General features: G+C 35.0%; 2 protein-coding genes across 2 annotated transcripts in view; one reads left to right on the top strand and one right to left on the bottom strand.

Moving 5' to 3' along the window:
• Positions 1-10,279, top strand: part of LOC110727614 (protein MICRORCHIDIA 6-like) — a 10,864-nt gene extending 585 nt beyond the window's left edge. The window contains exons 2-22 of the mRNA XM_021907195.1: positions 1,324-1,662; positions 2,036-2,110; positions 2,247-2,281; positions 2,654-2,732; positions 2,836-2,925; positions 3,009-3,084; positions 3,848-3,926; positions 4,179-4,313; positions 5,499-5,597; positions 5,844-5,939; positions 6,014-6,151; positions 6,686-6,778; positions 7,342-7,393; positions 7,478-7,589; positions 7,965-8,176; positions 8,262-8,362; positions 8,731-8,819; positions 9,026-9,068; positions 9,438-9,534; positions 9,614-9,669; positions 9,796-10,279. Coding sequence (XP_021762887.1) covers positions 1,324-1,662; positions 2,036-2,110; positions 2,247-2,281; positions 2,654-2,732; positions 2,836-2,925; positions 3,009-3,084; positions 3,848-3,926; positions 4,179-4,313; positions 5,499-5,597; positions 5,844-5,939; positions 6,014-6,151; positions 6,686-6,778; positions 7,342-7,393; positions 7,478-7,589; positions 7,965-8,176; positions 8,262-8,362; positions 8,731-8,819; positions 9,026-9,068; positions 9,438-9,524 — 2,030 coding nt within the window. The 3' untranslated portion in view covers positions 9,525-9,534; positions 9,614-9,669; positions 9,796-10,279. The remainder of the gene's footprint in view (positions 1-1,323; positions 1,663-2,035; positions 2,111-2,246; positions 2,282-2,653; positions 2,733-2,835; positions 2,926-3,008; positions 3,085-3,847; positions 3,927-4,178; positions 4,314-5,498; positions 5,598-5,843; positions 5,940-6,013; positions 6,152-6,685; positions 6,779-7,341; positions 7,394-7,477; positions 7,590-7,964; positions 8,177-8,261; positions 8,363-8,730; positions 8,820-9,025; positions 9,069-9,437; positions 9,535-9,613; positions 9,670-9,795) is intronic.
• Positions 10,280-14,087: 3,808 nt separating this feature from the next.
• Positions 14,088-17,891, bottom strand: LOC110727613 (LRR receptor-like serine/threonine-protein kinase GSO1). Its single transcript, XM_021907194.1, has one exon. It carries the CDS (start codon positions 17,488-17,490, stop codon positions 14,629-14,631), a length of 2,862 nt encoding a protein of 953 aa, XP_021762886.1. The 5' UTR covers positions 17,491-17,891; the 3' UTR covers positions 14,088-14,628.
• Between the last annotated feature and the right edge of the window lie 1,099 nt (positions 17,892-18,990).

Genomic DNA, 18,990 nt, shown 5'->3' with positions numbered 1-18,990 from the left:
ATTAGCTGAGATTGATAAGTTAACGTGTATATAACCAAAATAAATCTAAACATTAATTTTGTAACAAGTAACGATTTTGCAACTTTAATACCAACCCACATTTTTTCCCTCTTTTTTGTTATTCTCCCTTTTCCACGATATAGGGTGCTTTTGGTGGAAAATCAGTCATATAATTTCCCCTTTTATTTCTGGGTGTTGTAATTTTGACCTAATTAATCTTAAATGGATTCTATCTTTACCCAGAAATACGCTACTGAAATTTATTGAGACATCCGTTTATAAATTTTCAGTTTTTGGGGTGTATTGTAAATACTCAAAACCCCATGAGTTTAATTTAAGCTACAGATTTTTATTTTTCGAAGAATCGTAGATATTTGTTTGTTAAGATACAGTATAAAAATTTAGTGCTTCGGACTTTTAATCCTCAGTAAAATGCTCATTTGATCTGAAGTTGATTGTATGTATTGTACTTTTGAGTTTTGGAAAGATGGCATGTTGTCCATTCTACACCCGAGTATAAAATTACACCCTCGAACATTCTCATTCGTGTGCTCGGTGTATTTATGTGAATTTTGCCTTAGAAAATTATTGTAAGTACTCTATGCATGAAGCCACATACAAATTATGTTGATTAAGCTTTCAGGTTCTTCAGGGTTATTTAGTGCAATGTTCTTGAATACTTCTTAGAGCATGCTTGGGTTGGGGGAGATGTATTACTAGAATAATAAAAGTCAAATTAAGCAAAATGAAAGTGAAAATAGGGAAGGAGGAGATAGTGATGGTGTGATTGTAAGGAAAATTATGTAGTGATGGTGAGGTATGAGGTGAAAAAAGAGGAACTAATACCCTCATTTTGGGGGTAATAGTTACCCTAGGGGGAGGGTGGGTAACTATTACTCTCATTATGAGGATAATAATTCCTCCATCTCTCTCTTTTCCTCATGGCACAATTACTTTATTTCATTTGTAAACACCATGCCTCCTACAACACCACCTCTAATTACTTATGTTTTTTCATGTTTGACTTTTATTACGCCCTTAATATATTACCCCCAATCCAAGCAAGGCCTTATAAGTAACAAGTCACCCTCATATCATGAGAATATGAGATCGGCTCATACAAGATTTTTTCCAAGGAGGTATTCATGTTGAAAGTGGAACAATTCTCCTAAAGGTTATTTTTGTGCTTAGTGCAGGTTTTTGATGATTGCTAGTTTTGATGATTAGTATCTCTCTAATCTTATTAAAAGTGATTGTTGCAATTGTTGTGTCTTCTGTCCTAGATTTGAAGTTTAACTTCAGAAAACCTGTTAACATGTGCAGAAACAAAAATGTGGGTAGATTCTGAGAACAACCGTGTCGAGTCTGGTCAGGAGCTATTTGGTTCTTTAGTTCATCAGGAAGCATATGCCCTCATATCCAGTTTAGCCCCTCCAGGGCTGGAATTCCAGCATACATCAGCTCCTAAATCTGAATACAATAGCTATCATGCTATAACTACTGATCAAAGGAACACCTGCTTAACGGAGCAAATGCAGTCTCCGGTTCAGGAAACACATTTATTAGAAGCACTCCAGCGTCCTGCACCACTCTGTCGACAATTCTGGAAAGCTGGAAGCTATGACAATGTCTCCTCACAGTCCTCAGCATCTTTGGCTCCAAGTTAGTCTTCTGTAGTTATATTCTTCAAGCTAAGGCCTTAAGAATTTTGTAAATTGAACTGTATATCTTAAGATATCTCTGATTGGAGATGTTGGGTGTATGCCACAGCAGTAGATATCGGCAATGTCATTTATATACTTGTCACTTGTTTTATGCTTTCACCAGTATCTACATTCAATGAGGTCTAATGAGTACCAATATGCCACAGCTGTAGATATCGGCAATGTCTTTCATATACTTGTCACTTGTTTTATGTTTTCGCCAGTTTCTACATTCAATGAGGTCTAATGAGTTTTGCTTTGCATTGTATAACTTTTCTTTTTTAATTTTTTGATTTTTTTTTTTTTTTTTTTTTTTTTTTTTTTTTTTGCAGACACCAAGATCCATATGCATGTTCACCCCAAGTTCCTTCACTCTAATGCTACTTCTCACAAGTGGGCTTTTGGAGGTGATGTCTGCTTAAAATTTTACCCACTTAGTCAAATGCTTTGTTTTTTCTCCTTTTCTTAAAGGTTGTCTATTGTCCATAAACAGTGTTAGTATTTGTTTCGTTATATCTTACTGCTATGGACTTTTTCATGCAGCTGTGGCGGAGCTTCTGGACAATGCAATTGATGAGGTGATTCAACTGACAATTTTAGTGCCACTACTGCTGATATATTAGCATTTTGTCCCCATTGCTTTTTTAAGTAAAATTTTGTGAGCTACTTGGAAGTTTTTGAACATTAAAGTGCTAAGGAATTTATGTGAAGAACTTTTATTAAAGGACCGTTGTAGCTATTTGAGCAAACGTCTATATGTTACAAGTCTGACTGTGCCTGTATATATGGTGGTAGAACTTAACTGCTTTTGACATTTGTTTGTACTTTCTGTGAAATCATTATAGTGTGAATATAAGTCAGCAATGGAACTCTAATTTTATATTCTGATGTTGTTTGTTTGCTCAAATATTTGACATGAGATATATCATGGTATTTGTTTAATCAAATAGATACAAAATGGAGCCACTTTTGTAATGGTAGATAAAATCTTTGATCCAAAAGATGGGAGTCCAGCATTGCTCATCCAAGGTAATTGGTTACTCCCACCTTCCCCCCCTCGCCCTCTCACACTTCATACTAAACAGTATTTACTGAAAGAGAAATTTCATGCCTCTGAGCTTGATACTTGTAGACGATGGAAGTGGTATGGACCCAAAAGCAATTCGGCGATGTATGAGTTTCGGATTCTCAGACAAGATGTCCAAAAATACCATTGGGCAATGTATGCTAAACTCAATTTTAATTATCAAGCTCTTTAATATTTCAATCTCTTCCTGTTTATTGAATTAGTTATATGGCTTTCAGATGGAAATGGGTTCAAGACCAGCACCATGAGACTTGGAGCAGATGCTATAGTCTTCAGTCGAAAAGTGAACAGTGGGTCTGTTATCATTGAATTTTAAATCTTTATAACTAAGAATTTCTTTGCTGAACATCTTAAACTGTACACTGTTGGTACTAATGTGTCTAACAATCTTGATGTGATTCATTAAGTATATATGTCAACATCTGTTTCCAAAGACTCATAGCTGTAGGTCTTTCTTATGTCTGACACGGAATATTCTGTGCCTTTAAGCTACTCTTATCTGTTTTGTATAAGTTTTATATCAACTACCTACCTGTTTTGTACCTTACCCATGCAATTGGCTTTTTAAATCCAAGTATAACCTAGTAAATGAGGCTCCCACTTAAGGTTGGATTTAGGAGGATCAGATCCATGATTTGACCTGGCTTGCTACTTCACGTTAAGTAAGAATAGAGATACATCTGCTTCAGCCACTATAATGTAGCACTACAAATTTACCATTGATGAACCTATGAGTTTGAAGAAAACAGCTACATACTCGAGTTTTTTTTTTAATCAATAAAGTTGCTTAAACTTTGGTTTTACTTAGTGCTGTTAAGAATAGCACGAATATTTGTATGTCATTCATAATAACTTTGCTTTTCAACCCTTCTCTATTGGTTATATATGTGCTTCTTTTTTGGATTCTATCTTCCATGCTCTGCGTTATGTCCAATACTTTGAATCTATTGCCCCATCCCTGGATTTACTGGGTTCTTCATAGTATATTATGAGATTCATTATGGGTGCAATTGCTTATTCAAAGGTTAATTATTCTTGGAATTTGTTTTGTATTCAGGATATTAACCCAAAGCGTTGGTCTGCTTTCATACACACTATTGTCTCGCACAGGGATGGGCAGAATAGTAGTACCTATGGTAAATATATGTCTTCTTTGTTATACTTGTTGACTGACGTGATTTTACTGAATCCTCCTGATGAAAATACCTTTGTCCAAACCACCATCTGAACTAATATCATTAAATGTTATTCTAGCTCGTCTAGATATCTGAATTACAGTGTAATTATTGTCCTTAATTCTTTGACATTGAGCATATGTTATTTTGTACATTGCTATGCTCTTTCTAATGGCTACTCTAATAGTGCCATTGGACATGTCATTACTGCAGATTGATTATGAGTACTCTTTGTCAACTGCAGCCTGGAAACCTCTGTATCGTGATGGTGGAGAGAATTTTCAATCAAATATCTCAATCATTTTGCAGTGGTCTCCATATTCAACTGAAGCCGAGCTTCTGAAGCAAGTATGCTCATACATATTCTGTAATGCCTTCTTTGTTTTTGTAGCTTGTTTGGTTTCCTAAAACGATGTTCAAGGGAAAGGAATGAAGGTAATCTAAGGGAAGAGAAACAAACTATGAAAACTAAACTTTTTCGTGAATTGCGTATTTCCAATTAGTCAAACTCAAGAAGAACCCTTTCTTTGGGAGCTTTTTAAAAGGAATTGAAATAAATTTATGTTGTTGGCCTTCTTTTAGTTAAAAAAAAGCCTACAGGTTGTGTGTTTATCAGGCTGTGTTTGTTCATCTATATTCAATGGTAGGTGCAAATCTAATATTTTGGTCAGATATGCAGTATGTTTGTTAAGATTTTTTGTTGGCTTTTAAAAATATTACAAGATAGGAAAGTAAAAGACTTTGTAATTGTGCTAGGTTATCTCAGTTGGAAGGATTAAGGCAAATTATGTTAATTTTCTATTCCATTGATATACTTTGTAGTGTTTCGAAGGTAACTCCTATATATAGGGGTTGATATGGTCATCGGTATGAGAAAGTACATGCAATATGCTAGCACTATTATGTAACAGTGCTTCAAAAGAGCTACACAAAAGTGAGAGTGATATACACCATAATAATGTTCTATGTGGGAGACACCTCATGAACTTCGAGGGGAGTTACTGATGGACATTGTGGATGGGGTATACTAATGTGGTTAATTTATAATATGGTTGGGGGAATTTATCCATGTTAAATGGAATTTGTTATTGTCATTTTATAATTGGTCTTCAATCTTGTACTCAATCCCTTAATAGTTGGATGAAACTCAATGTCTTTCTTTGCTAACAAATGATTTCTCGTGGATGACGTCTACGGGCCTAAATGAATAATAGATGAACTGCGTATGTCTTCTCCACGTCAAATGGAAACCATGTCACACCAGCAGCATAAATTTACCCACAACGTGATTGCCACTATAACCATGGATTTTATGTTTGAGACCAAGAATGCTTTTTTCTGCAAGCTTATGCACAAATTTTGGTTAATCACATTACAGGGGATGGAAGAGATTGAAATGCTTTTTCTATCTTCCTTTTTCTCTGTTTTTAGAGACCAAGAATGCTGTTTCTATTGTTGAATGTTCTTACTTGCTGAAGCAATCTAGTACTCTGCCTCTCTTATAAACTTCATTTGCTATTGTGTTGATGGCAGTTTGATGACATTGGATTTCATGGTACCAAAGTTATCATCTATAATTTGTGGTTTGCTGATGAAGGGAAGTTGGAATTGGATTTCAATAGTGACCCTGAGGTTAACTCTTTATTCCCTTCTTTTATTTCTTGATTAGGAATATTTTATCACTCCATTTCCAAACACATGTCATTTATGGTTAATGCATAAGATCAAAGATTTGATTTTATATTGCATTGGTATGGCCTATGGCTAAATTATACGTAATTTGCATCAAAAGTTAAGGAAAGAAAAGCATTACCAAAAAGCAATTTTAAGGGCAGGCATCATTTTTTGTGGATTATGAATTGACTGTTTTCGCCACAGGACATCCGCCTGAAAGGTTCAAACAATGCTCAGAAAAATTCAAAAAAGTTGTTAACAGAAGAGCACATTGCCAACCAATACCATTATTCTCTCCGGGTCAGTCTGAATATAATATGGATCTTATGAGTTAGAAGAAAAATTATGGTTACAACTTAAAGTCTTCTTTGCAGGTATACATGTCCATATTGTATTTGCAGCTCCCACAAAATTTTAGTATGATGTTGCGTGGAAAAGTTGTTGAGCATCATAGTATAGCACGTGATCTGAAATTCCCAGAATTCATCGTGTACAGACCTCATACTAAGGAGGTAAACTCATTTGCTTTTCTGTTTATATTATTCTTGATATGTAAGCATGCTCTCTCACTGCTAGTTGATATTGGAGTAAATCATCTTCTATCATGTCGATTTTTGTTACTTGCATTTGAACTTCCCGCATTATTTGGTGGCTTTTTTTGGTGTGTTGATGATTTTCTATAACATCTTAGACATTTGGGGTAATGTTGGCGTTGGTGAACATGTAGAAATAAATTGCTCTTAACTTTCTTCCTGACAACGGTTATTGAGATGTCCCATTTGGAAAGCTGTTTTCGTGGGGCTTCTCTTCCCAGAAGCAACTACTAGACTAGCGACCATGCATGTGCAGCATGTCACATCATGGGCTATATTCAATATATGGCACCTGAAGTAGTATAAAGAAACATATGTATTTAAGTCCCTCCTGTTAGAATTTTTTTGTTTTCATTTTCTGAGTTTTCAACACTTGTCATCATTATCAGTTGCAAACCTCAATGTCCACATGATTATAATACAGTTGACTATGATTCTGACTGAAATTCACAGGGCGATATTTTAACAACAATAGGCTTTCTGAAGGAAGCTCATAATGTCAATATCCATGGTTTCAATGTCTACCATAAGAACCGCCTTATACTGGTAAGTTGTAAACCGCCTTTAAGAAGTTTTTTTATTTTTTTATTTGCTTCTTGTGTATGCACCAATTCCGTGCGCAAGAGCATTTGCAATCATGTTTCAAGATGTGGCACGTAAGGTCAGGGGTCCCTTTCTGTGGAATGCTCTTGATCCTAGAAGATAGCTTACCCATTCCTCTGTGAATAGACTGTATTATTAGAATTGACAAAGTATTGGTCGGAATCTCTTTCAGCTCTTTAAACTAATGGCTCATGCTGGACATTTATCCCAATGGTATGTTAATGGCCTCCATTTTCCTTGTGAAGCATTCATATCCTTCATGAACTTTTAATTCTGAAGAACTTACCTTTATAATTACTGTGAATGAAATGTTTTCCTGTCTTGAAATTGAATTGTGCTCCCTACTGCCAAGGAAGTTTTAATTTGAAGAATCACATTCATCTAGAACTGCAGCATTATATCCTCCAAAACAGAAAAAAGCAACATCAGAGGTTGAAGAGAAGTGTTTCCTCTTTTTTTTTGGTCAGTTTATGATAGCATATCGAATTTGTATTTCTTCTTTGCAGCCATTTTGGGAAGTTGCCCCTTATAGCAAGAATGGAGGAAGAGGCGTTGTTGGTACTTTCTCTGGAGCACATACTTAGTGAAATGGTAATACATAATGTTAATGCATGAGATTTTGATTGTTAAAATGTTCTTTAGGGGTCTTGGAAGCAAACTTTGCTGAGCCTATTCATAACAAACAAGATTTTGAGAGGACTTCCCTCTTCCAAAGGCTTGAAACACGCTTGAAGAACATGGCATGGGAATACTGGTGGGTATTTAGTTGTTGATCCCCGGCTTATGTGGTAATGATATTGGTGGCATTTCATAATATCTTATGTTTCCTTTTCTTTTTACTATTTGTACTTGTGCATTTTCCCATAGCCTTTGGTCTCCAGACTTTGAGTGTGGGTTTCTTTGATCTTGCTTCAGAAATTGCCCTTGAATTTTTGTTATTCTGCTATTCATCTGGGATTTATAGCTTCAACAATTAATAAGCAAAGGTAGCATCACTCTACAATCATATGAAGGGATCATCCGCCAGGGTGTATGACATTATAAATCAAAGGCCTTTATGTCTTATGTCTGCTTATTTAGCTGTTGACAAATTGTTGCCAATTGATGCATGTTCTTGAATAATTTGTAGGGATAATCACTGTGGACTTATAGGATATCATGTCAACCACAGTAAGAAACCCCCTGTGTCGTCACTGCAATCGCCATATGATCTTCCTAGAAGTGCTAGGTTCGAACCTGTAGTATTGGATAATACTACAATGTCAGATTCAGCCAATGATGATGATCCTGCTGTTGGTTTACTCGTTGGATCTGTATCTCAAAGAAAAGGCCAACACCGAGGTAAATACTTTTTGACAGCTGGATCAGATTTGTTTTTATTGCCAACATGTTTAATATATCATTTTCCCATGTTTATGCCTCGCAGATTCTACAGGAACAAAAAATCCCCTCTCGTCTGCTCTTACAAGTACACAGATTAGCTTAACACCTGAGGCTAATAACATGGAGAACTTCACCAATGTCCAGGTTATGTCAGATTATGGCCAAAACTCATTTAATTAGTTACTCTGGCTAGAATTCAAGGCTTTGTGCTTTTATCTTTTAGTTATGTGATCATCTTAACTGAACCTGTAAACAATTGTACTATGTAGCAGAAAATGCTGGATACACTTTTCCTTCTGAAATCTCACTAAGCACTCTCATCTCATGTTTCCTTGTGTTTTTCCGTGTTTGATTGTTTACAGCGATTAATCTTGTCAGTAGGTGTTCATCCTCTGTTTGATAATATGGCACCTTTAAACAAATGGGGAGAAAAAAATACAAGGAAATTGGGGGTAGCTAACTTTGATGTTGTATGGTTATCCGTGCTTCTGACCAACTCACCTTTCTTGCAGGAGTTGCTGCTTCGTACTTCTGGAGAAAATGAGCAGAGAAAACAGGAAGCTGTGTTGATGATACAGGAGAATAAGGAACTTCTGTCAAAGTAAGTTGTTTAGAAATCAAAATAATAATAATAAAAAAAAAAATATATAAAAAAAGAAAAAAAAAACATGGAGGTATATATGTGGTGCAGTTAACATAATTCAGAGGAATGGAAGTTTCTTCTTGTGTCTTCTTTACACTTTTAGAAGTCTTAAATCTGTTGTCATTCCTTATTTTATTTTCTGATTTGGTTGGTTTACATTTCAGATGCTTAGATTTTGCGAATAGAGAGAAAGAACTTATTCAGAAGGTATGCTCTATGACTAATAATATGGTATTAGCAAGTCAGTATCTCATTGATTCATGAAGATGGAGACAACTACAGTCGTGAGGAGAGTATCTTTGGACATTTGGCATTGTTTGAAACAGTTTAGGAGATATATTAGTCTCTTAACATAGTCTAGATTTCCAAATAAACTTCTAAAGTGTTGCTTCGATATAAGTTGGTAACTGAAAATATATGCTGCACAGAGATAGATAGGATTATTTAGGTCGCTTTAGTATCGTATCCCATGTGCATGGGTTTACCACAACTTCAGTGAACATGAACATTATATGTATTTACAAATTATTTTTGATAAAACCATAATTCGTTACAATATTTACTTAATTCATGCAGGTTTCACTGCTTAAAAAGGAGATTGAAGAAGAAAGAAACAGATATGGCAGGATGTTGAGCGAACTGCCAAAGCTTAGAACTCTCTAGCTAGCAGAAAGTATGTATACATTCCTTTTTTTTTTTTTGTTTGTTTTTGAATCGCTAAGGCTAATCTGTCTTTTATGTCTATACATAAGAATACAGAGAATATCACCCTAAATAGTTCATTTATGTGAAGAGTTTCCCGTCACAGGTAATTCCAAAACCAATCAATTTTAACTAATCCATTTACCTCTTTATGACCTCTTTTTTCCTTTAATACTGTCATTTTGTATACATGTTCATCTATGCTTACAAAGGTTCCAAATTCCCTTTGCAGGTGACATCCGAACGATGCTGGTTAGCTTGTGCAGTTGCTGGAGCTAGGCATTTTTTGAAGTTCACTTCTGAGTAGTTATATTACTTATATGTCTTGTTCTCAGCATACAGTGTGGTCTGGTTTCCCATTTTTGTGTCTATGCTTCTAGTGACTATTAAGGCCTTTTTTTTCACTAGTAGAAGTTTAAGGTTTTGGACTTTTGGTTAATTTGGCTTTTCATATGAACTATGAAAATCTCTGTTTATTGTGTTTATTGGTTAACCAGGAAAAAAAAATGCTACCTTTTATACATATACTACTAGATTTCCTTTTTTTTGGTTGGTGGTATAGCGGATTGTTTTGTGTTTATTGGTTAACCAGGAAAAATTATGTAGCTTTGTACCTGATGTGGAAAACATGGAAAGCAATTAGATACTCCATCAAATGTTTGGAGGAACATATTGGTTTATGCCTTTACAACACATTGAATTAGTAATGTGACAACTAAATCTGGATGGGTGCAGCAGGTCAGCAGATTGTACATATTCTCTCATGTAAAAACAAATGTTGATTTCAACTTGTAAGTCAAATTTAATAAATGATAAGAAATGACTAATTTGCTTTTCATTTAATAGATAACCATGAGGACTTGGAATTCATAGGATTTATAACGAGGAAGTATATAGAGTTGAAGAATACTTTCTCCGTTCTAAAATACTCGCAATACTTGTGTTTGTGTTAGGAAGATTATGAATTGTATTTAGAAATTAACTGAATATACTAATGTGCAAGCAAAGTTAATGGGAGGTACTTTTGTTTATGTGAATAAATATAAAAATAGTGCAAGTGAAATTAATAAGAGTGAAACAATCAAAAGCTTGTGCAAATAGAGTTCGTAGGAGAGAAACAATGGATATAATGAAGTGTTCAAGTATTCGAATATGAACGAAAAAAAACAAGTGTTATAATGATCTAAGATGGCATTAGCAAGGCCAATCGGAAGCACAGCACAACTCAGCAAGAGAAAAACGTGGGACAACAAGGGCATAGTGTAGGCAGTGCACCACACAGTATGTTATTGTGTAAGTATGTATCAGGTCGTGGACCAAGCTTGGGTCGCCTTTATTTGAGAAAAACATGACAAGGCATAACACAATCGCAACGTGACAAAGCACACTAAAATCAACAAAATGTGATTTGGTCACGCAAACTCGGCATATTGATATTTGAGCCTGGGCCTTGCATGGACCGAACTTTTGAATATTTTGGCACAACACACAGCTCATGAGCCAGGTCTAGCTAACCCTTAAACATACGGGCTCGACATGAAACACGATCCGACATAGCCCACAACCATCTTTACAACTATCTAGTGACGAACTGACAACGGAGTAGCTGAGTAAGCATCCACGTATGAATAACATTATTTCCCCGTGCTCTAAAGCCTAGACTCTCCAATCTAGATGCATTGTTGACCCAAGCGGTTGTGCATGTATGACAAGTTTATCAACAATTAATATCCACGCAAATTAGGCAATACAACTTGCCATTTTAGTAAATATAAATAATACATGCAACTTGCCATTTCCTATATTTAATTATTTTTGGCCATCAAATGCTATGCTGGCAATGCTGCCCGTAATTACAACTTACCATTATCCCAAGATTTCTTACTGCCCGCTGCCCAAAACCCTTGCTAGAAGATTTTAGGCCTCACTTTGAATCTTCTATATATTCTCTACATCTTTTTCTTAATCTCTTGCACCATTTCCTCTTAAACTTCTTCTCTCTTCTACATTTTGCTAACTCTTTCTTATATAGTTAAGCTTACTACATTAATGGGGTCTTATTCAGGGTTGTTTTCATGTTTTTTTTTCAATGTATAGAAAGTCACAAAGGAAAGTGATGTAGTGGATAACAGTCTAATCCGGTAGACTAGAGACTAGTTATTGTTTGATTATTTTTTTTTTCATTTTTTTTTTCAAATATAATTAGTATTATTCATGTTAATACACATGATGTGCAAATGACTTCCATCCGAATGCTCTAAAAATATAGATGAGCATAGCGGCCATATGCTTGCACATATTAAGGTATGAGAAGCACATATTATAATGTTCTTTTTTTGCTCTTTCTAAGTTGTTTGTTGCAATCTAATTGCACCAATGCTCTTGGAGATTAGAGCATACATTTTTTTTCACCAATAAATCACAAAGTGTGATGATATTTTGGAAGTTTTACAAGTTTTTCGATCCTTTTTTTTTGTTTTGAGTTCGGACATAAACGTGAATAAGTGTATTAATCTTTTTGGTTTTTTTGTTTTTCAAAATTTTCTATTAATTTTATTTATTATGGATTTATATTATAAATAAATAATGGTATATATATATTTTATCTTCACTATTTTAAATAAATTACTACTCTTTACGATCTGTTCTTTTATGTTTTTCCTACTTGAAATTATTTGAAGAGAGAACCTTTGACCATATGTGATTTGATTATCATTTCGAGTTAGTTTTGAAAATTAAAATATTAGTTTTTCATGATTTTTATCTATGTATAGCTAAATTCCTATTTGTAGTAAAAAAACATGCATTAAAAAACTGGTCTAATGGAACAAACATTAAGGGAGGGAAGGAGTAATAATTTTTTGAGACAAATGTGAAAGAACATGCTAGGATGTATTTCATTAGCAATTTAGCACCAAGCAAATTGCCAAGAAGAAATTGACATACCAATAGAATATTCTTGCGCATATTCTATTGGTGGCGGTAGTTGGACTTGGACCATTAAATCCCAACAGTTCATTTTGTTAATGGGTTTGGGCTTGAGTTATTGGGTCAAGAACTTGGGGATTAGGTCATCCAAATTTTATTTTATTTTGAAATAAAATTGATTCTTAAATAAATTAGGTCATCCAATATAATTTTGTGCTACCTTGCTTTTTCAAAAATTAAATAAAATTTGTGACGTGCTCTTCAGTAAAGTTATGGGCGTAAATGTACATATTTGACCGTTAATATGATACCATTAAAATATAAAATAAATAGAAAAAATTGACCAATGACAATTAGACCAAGTTCAACGGAGATCATTTTGCATAAGGAAAACCTTGAAAATTGGGTTCAAACTTGATTTTAGAGACTCAACTCATCTCCTAAACCATCAGACCGTGTACTCATACTCTATTACTCCATAAAATAGTTGATATTAGCCTATTGGGCATTACTGTCTAAACTCAATTGTATCTTGACAAATATTACTAGCGAACATGAATTGACGTAAACATAGTATACTTTAATTCGAAACATGATTATATTATTTGTCCTTCATGATTTTTTACACCCAAAAATATGATTTGAGCCAACCAGAAAAGAATATATTGCTATACACTAATACACATTACACTTATAAGACTTTGTTTAACTTATATACTAACGCAACTAGCTAGACATGTAAAATAAGTGCCTAGTCAAGTTTGCATAAATCTTTTGGCAACTCCCTCAAATTTTCTCAACCACCTAAAACTAAATTTTGAAAACTATGTGCCTAGGTAATCACATCAGGGACATTAAGATCATAGTAAGATATATTATGAAACATGAAATGTAACTTGTCTATTGAATCAATTAAAGACCAAAGATCAAACACTAAATCATTCACGGGTTCAAGTTTTATACAAACTTTTATACAAACTAAGACTAGGCCGATTTAAATTGATTTTAGACTTCTCTATAATTTAATATTTTTAATGATGATATAAGGTTTTGATTGATAGATATAAAGACCAACGATGTTCACAAATAATTGTTCTTGTATTCGTATCTAAGATGCTCATGGTAAATCTTCTTGCTACTTAAATTGGATTTTAACTTTGGACGGATTAAGATCACACTACATGTGATTCTGACCTACTAATTTTCTATTTCAACCTATAAGTAATTCCTAATAGGAAAATTATGTGGACAAACAATTCCTACACATCAAAGCACCTAACTTCAAAAGATTGTTTCAGATTTTTAAAATTTACTCCGTCAGTTCCTATTTTTTTACCCCATTTAACTGTGCACAGTATCCAACACGCGTTTTAAAACGTCTATATCTTTATTATCATACACATAAAAATTATAAAAACGTAATATTAATAAAACCACTTAGACTATATTATCTTTTATAGATTGTCTATAATTTATGATTAAAATTTTTAAAATTTGACCATAAAGATAGCATTATGGCAGAATTTAAAGATCGTGTTTACTTAATAATGGATTGACATAGATTTATAACCCACAGATAAAGCTTTGAAATGTGAATTGGTGGGGTGCGCCAGGCCCGTGCAGTAGTGCAACGCATGGGCGACACTTGAAGACCCCAGTAGCAAGCTACTGTGGTGGGACTTCCCCCTTAAAAAATAAATTTAATATCGTTGTGGGCCATTGGCCCACGTATCAGATATTAAACTGATAAGAACAGATACTACACTTGATCTTAGCCAAAAGGCCGAGAAAGGTATGATCTGCTCAGAGCACGGACCAATCTTTTTATTCTAGTTCTCTGTCTCTTATTGCTCTAACTGTCTGATGTGGGACTCTATACATTATACCTTCTTTCATCCATCACTTTTATTCATCTCAATGATCTGGTTATGATCAAACCTATACGTAATCGCAGAAAAACAAACATTTGGATATCCACCAAACTAAAATTAAATTTACACATCTCTACAAACTTAGACTCTAAAATCAATAGCTACAATTTTCGCCTCAGCGCGAAACTTACATGTATAATAGAGGATAAAGGGACTTTATACATCTCAAACAAAAAGCACAAAAAGGAATTCAAACTGATTGATGTTCATTTCTTGAGCTGGTTATCTGGTGAAGGAGTCATGTTCTTGGAGTTCATTTTGCAATATCCTCCTTTCTTTTTTTCGTCCCCGTAACACACCCACTTCTCTTCATCTTGCCCCTTATTTTCATTCCCAAACCCATCATTGTTAGAAACAGAAACTTGCCTCCAAACAGTCCATATTCTCAACATGATATAAATCATTAGCAAGCATATAACGGCTGAAGTAAAAACGATAGCGACAATGATTGCAATAACTTCACCCTTAGGCAGCCATTTCCTAGATGAGCTCGAGCAAGACACTAACGGCGCCCCACATAGCCTCTTGTTTCCCACAAAGGCGCTAACTGGGAAGGATGAGAATGCAGATGGGAGTTTCCCTTGGAGAAGGTTATGTGAAAGGTCGAGTCTGTGAAGGCTAGAGAGCTTTCCTAGTGAGGAAGGCACTCGCCCTTGAAGACGGTTATTTGAGAGGTTCAGTCGCTCGAGTTTCATGAGATTTCCAAGTGACTGAGGAATCTCCCCTGACAACTGATTATGACTCAGGTCTAATATCACTTGAAGTTCAGTAAGCTGTTCTAGCTCATCAGGTATTTCACCTGTCAAGAAGTTGTCAGAGAGCCGAAGCTCGAATAGCTTCTGAAGATGCTGGATTTCTGAAGGAATGTTTCCAGATAAGTTGTTGCCCTGCAGATTAAGGACATTAAGAGATGACAGGTTTCCTAATTCTGGAGGTATTTGGCCAGACAACTTGTTGGTATGAAGAGAGAGTTTGAGTAATGCAGAACAGTTTCCAAGCTCTTTTGGTATTGTTCCACTGAAATCATTAGAAGACAGATCAAGCTCTCCTAACCCTTTCAGACTCCCTAACCAAGCAGGAAATTTTCCGGAAAACTGGTTATCGTTCAGCATAAGATGCTCGAGTTTTGTGGAGTTGGATAGACTAACAGCTAGCTCTCCTGACAAACTGTTGGAAGATAAATCAAGGAAAATAAGCTCTTTAAGAAGGGAAAACTCAAGAGGAATATTTCCTGTGAGAGTGTTTCCTGCAAGGCGAACACGGATGAGGTTTTTGGACAAGGCTAGCCTAGAAGGGATTGAACCAGAGAAGCTATTATTAGTCAAGTCTAATACTGTAAGAGAGGTTGAACCTGTTAGTGGATAGATACTTCCATTTAGCTTATTATGGGATAAGTTGATGATTTTAAGGTTCTTTAAAAGGAATAGAGATTCGGGTAAAGGGCCTTCAAGAGAGTTATTATAAAGGGTGATGAGACTTAGCTCTGACAAAGAACTGAATGTTGATGGGATTGACCCGGATAATTTGTTATCTGCTAAGGCCAACATTTCGAGCTTTGCGCAGTCACCCAAGGAAGGAGGAATTTTCCCTGATAACTCATTTTGCCTCAAGTGAAGCAAAATTAAGTTTTTAAGCATCCCGATTGTATCAGGAATCGAGCCAGAAAAATGGTTTCCGAAGAAATCAATCTCTGTGAGGCTAGTACAGTTTGTCAATTCTTTCGGAATGTTACCTGACATGTGGTTATCATACAGGTAGATGACACTTAACTTATTGAGCTTCCCTATTTCTGCCGGAATTTCTCCTGTGATCCCATTGCCATACAAGGAAAGGAACTTCAGGTTACTCAAGTTGCCAATCTCAGGAGGTAGCTTCCCACTGAAGCTGTTGTTGTTAAGATAAAGATCGGTGAGGTATGCCAGTTTATCAATCTCAGACGGTAACTCCCCTAGGAATTTGTTGTCAGAAAGGTCTAACTGTTTGAGAGAAAAACAGCTCAACAACTCCAAGGGAAATTTTCCCGAGAAACCATTTCTTGCAAGAGAAAACATCTGCAACTTTGAATCATTCATGCAGAAGCTTGCTGGAATGTCACCAGCTAGATGATTATCCGAGAGGACAAGAACCTCGAGGTTCTTCATTTTTGAAGTGAAGAGGTTGAGAGATCCTGAGAGATTATTTCCTGATAAGTCTAGCTTTTGTAGCTGACTCAACAGGTTAAGTTCCGAGGGGATAGCACCACTTAATCTGTTTCCGAGCAGATTCAAGTAATTCAGTTCTTGCAAACTTCCCAGCTCTGTAGGAATCTTTCCAGAAAAACTATTGTTGGCTAAGTTAAGGACTTGTAATGAATGAAGCTTACCAATTGATGCAGGTATATCTCCTTGGAGCATGTTGTTGGAGGCTGCAAAAATCTGTAGCTTCTCACATCCACCAATCTCACTTGGAATTGGGCTTGTGAGAGCGTTCTGTTGCAAATCAAGAGACTCCAAGTTCTTCAAGTTTCCTATCTCAGACGGGACACTTCCATTCAACAGGCAATAAGAAATGCCTAGAACTTTCAGTTCAGTCAAGTTGCCAATACTTTTGGGGATCTCCCCACTAAGCAAGTTGTCCCCTATCCTAAGAACCTCCAACTTTGGAAGAAAACCGAGCTCATGAGGAATCTTGCCAGAGAGAGAGTTAGTGTATAGGAGGAGCTCTCTTAGATTCTCAAGCTGGCCAAGCTCTCCAGGAATAGGGCCAGAGAGAGAATTCATTGACAAGTCGAGAGTCTGAAGAGAAGATAGATGTGAAAAATCAGGTGATATAACACCAGAAAGCCCGGAACTTGAGAGGTTCATGCCTATAACATGAGCTTGATCAAGTGAACATGTAAGACCATTCCAGCTGCAGATACTTGTTGCAGAAGACCAGTTGCTGAGAGCATTATCAGGATCAACAAAACTCGATTTGATCCTTAAAAGCCAATAAGAATCACCCAAACTCTCAGCCGAGGTGTTAGAAAGAAAAATACTAAAGATGACACAGAAAAAAATCATCAGATGAGACATCTTAATGATGTCCATATATAGGGGTTATGCTTTCAGAGCTATTACAGCTGAAAATTTTGCATTATATAGCTCTTAGAAGGATGAAACAGTGGCTAAAAATGGAAAGCAATCGATTTCGGATTATAAGTAAGATGATGAAGGCTCTAAGAGAAGGTATATGTAGTTATATATGCATTGAGGTCATTGCACTGAAATTGAGAGAGGCTTTAAAAGAATTTTTTTGGTTGTTTAAGAATATGGGGTAAGTAGGTTCAGTTTTATTCTTCTGTCATGTTGGAATTTTGTCCATGCATTTATCTGAAAGTCATAAAAATCATGAAAAGAAGTATGGAGTTTTAGGATAGGAATATGCTTATTGTTTAAACATATAAAAAGAGAGTTTAAAGGCCCACTCTAAAACCTAAAGAAGGAATGTGATGTTTCTATAATTAATCATATAACATGTATTTCTTCTAGTTTATGATTACAAAAGTATTTGCCTTGATAAGATTCCATTAACAAAAAAAATTAACATAAATAATGATTTGACTTTAAATGAAATGAGGTCATTTTAAGATCAAACATAGTCAAAACTGAATTATTATAAAGTTGTAAATATATCTTTCAAGCATAATACTACAAAGGAGTAGGATGATTAATTATTAAAACCATGAAAAGTTTGACTTCTGTTGAGTTTTATAGATCTAACCAAAAAATTTATTCTCCTCAACCTCAACTAATACCCACCTAATACCATTTTTAAAAAGGGGGCAAAATCACAGAGAAAATAGTAACCACTTTCAATTTTCATGTTTAAGACAGTTTTATTCATAATAAAAGCCATAGACCATGTGAAGTGTGAAGATAATTTGTTCCAAGTAGTAGAGAAACATGTTTGTTTGGTCCAACCAAGAGATACAAATTCAGTAGGTTAGAAGAGAATTTTTTTATACCAGTTGCATAAAAATCAAATTAGGTGATTTCTCGATTTTCACGTGAATTTATCTAAACTTAACTTATTGGACTTGATTAGCCTTGATTTTCACCTTATGTAATTGTAGTTGGCAGATCATACCATGAGACGGATAATTTCACCCTTTTTGTCAAAAAAAACAAAAAAAGAAAGAAAAAAAAAAAGAACCTAGAAGTCACCCTATAATATTACAACTTGACAAGTCAAAATGATTATCGCCCAATCACTCGAATCACTCCCACTTTTGAATAAAAGTCACCCTTGTCTTACCATACAATTATACGACTGTTATTACTAATAAAATTTAAGGTCGGTGTGGTTGACTTGATTATGAGGCAGTTTGAAGCTCCCCTGCTCTTCAAAAATTGGACAATATATAATCTTCAAACATTAAAAATTAGGTTTCAATGGATTAAGAAATGAAACTATGGTAATTTAGGTGTATAATACACATAGACTTATTATAAATATGAAAATTATACTCGACCATAGTTGAGACAAATCAGAAAATACCAAAGATTATAATCATTGAGTTAACAAAATAAATTATCCTCAAATGGTTT

The sequence above is a fragment of the Chenopodium quinoa genome, unplaced genomic scaffold (genome assembly GCF_001683475.1).
Source record: "Chenopodium quinoa cultivar QQ74 unplaced genomic scaffold, ASM168347v1, whole genome shotgun sequence".
NCBI lineage: Eukaryota > Viridiplantae > Streptophyta > Magnoliopsida > Caryophyllales > Amaranthaceae > Chenopodium > Chenopodium quinoa.
The sequence above is the reverse complement of the archived record's forward strand: the minus strand, read 5'-3'. Positions and strand labels throughout refer to the sequence as shown.

Coding starts and splice junctions, on each gene's coding strand:
- LOC110727613 (XM_021907194.1), bottom strand. CDS start 17,490: ATGGACATCATTAAGATGTCTCATCTGATGATTTTTTTCTGTGTCATC.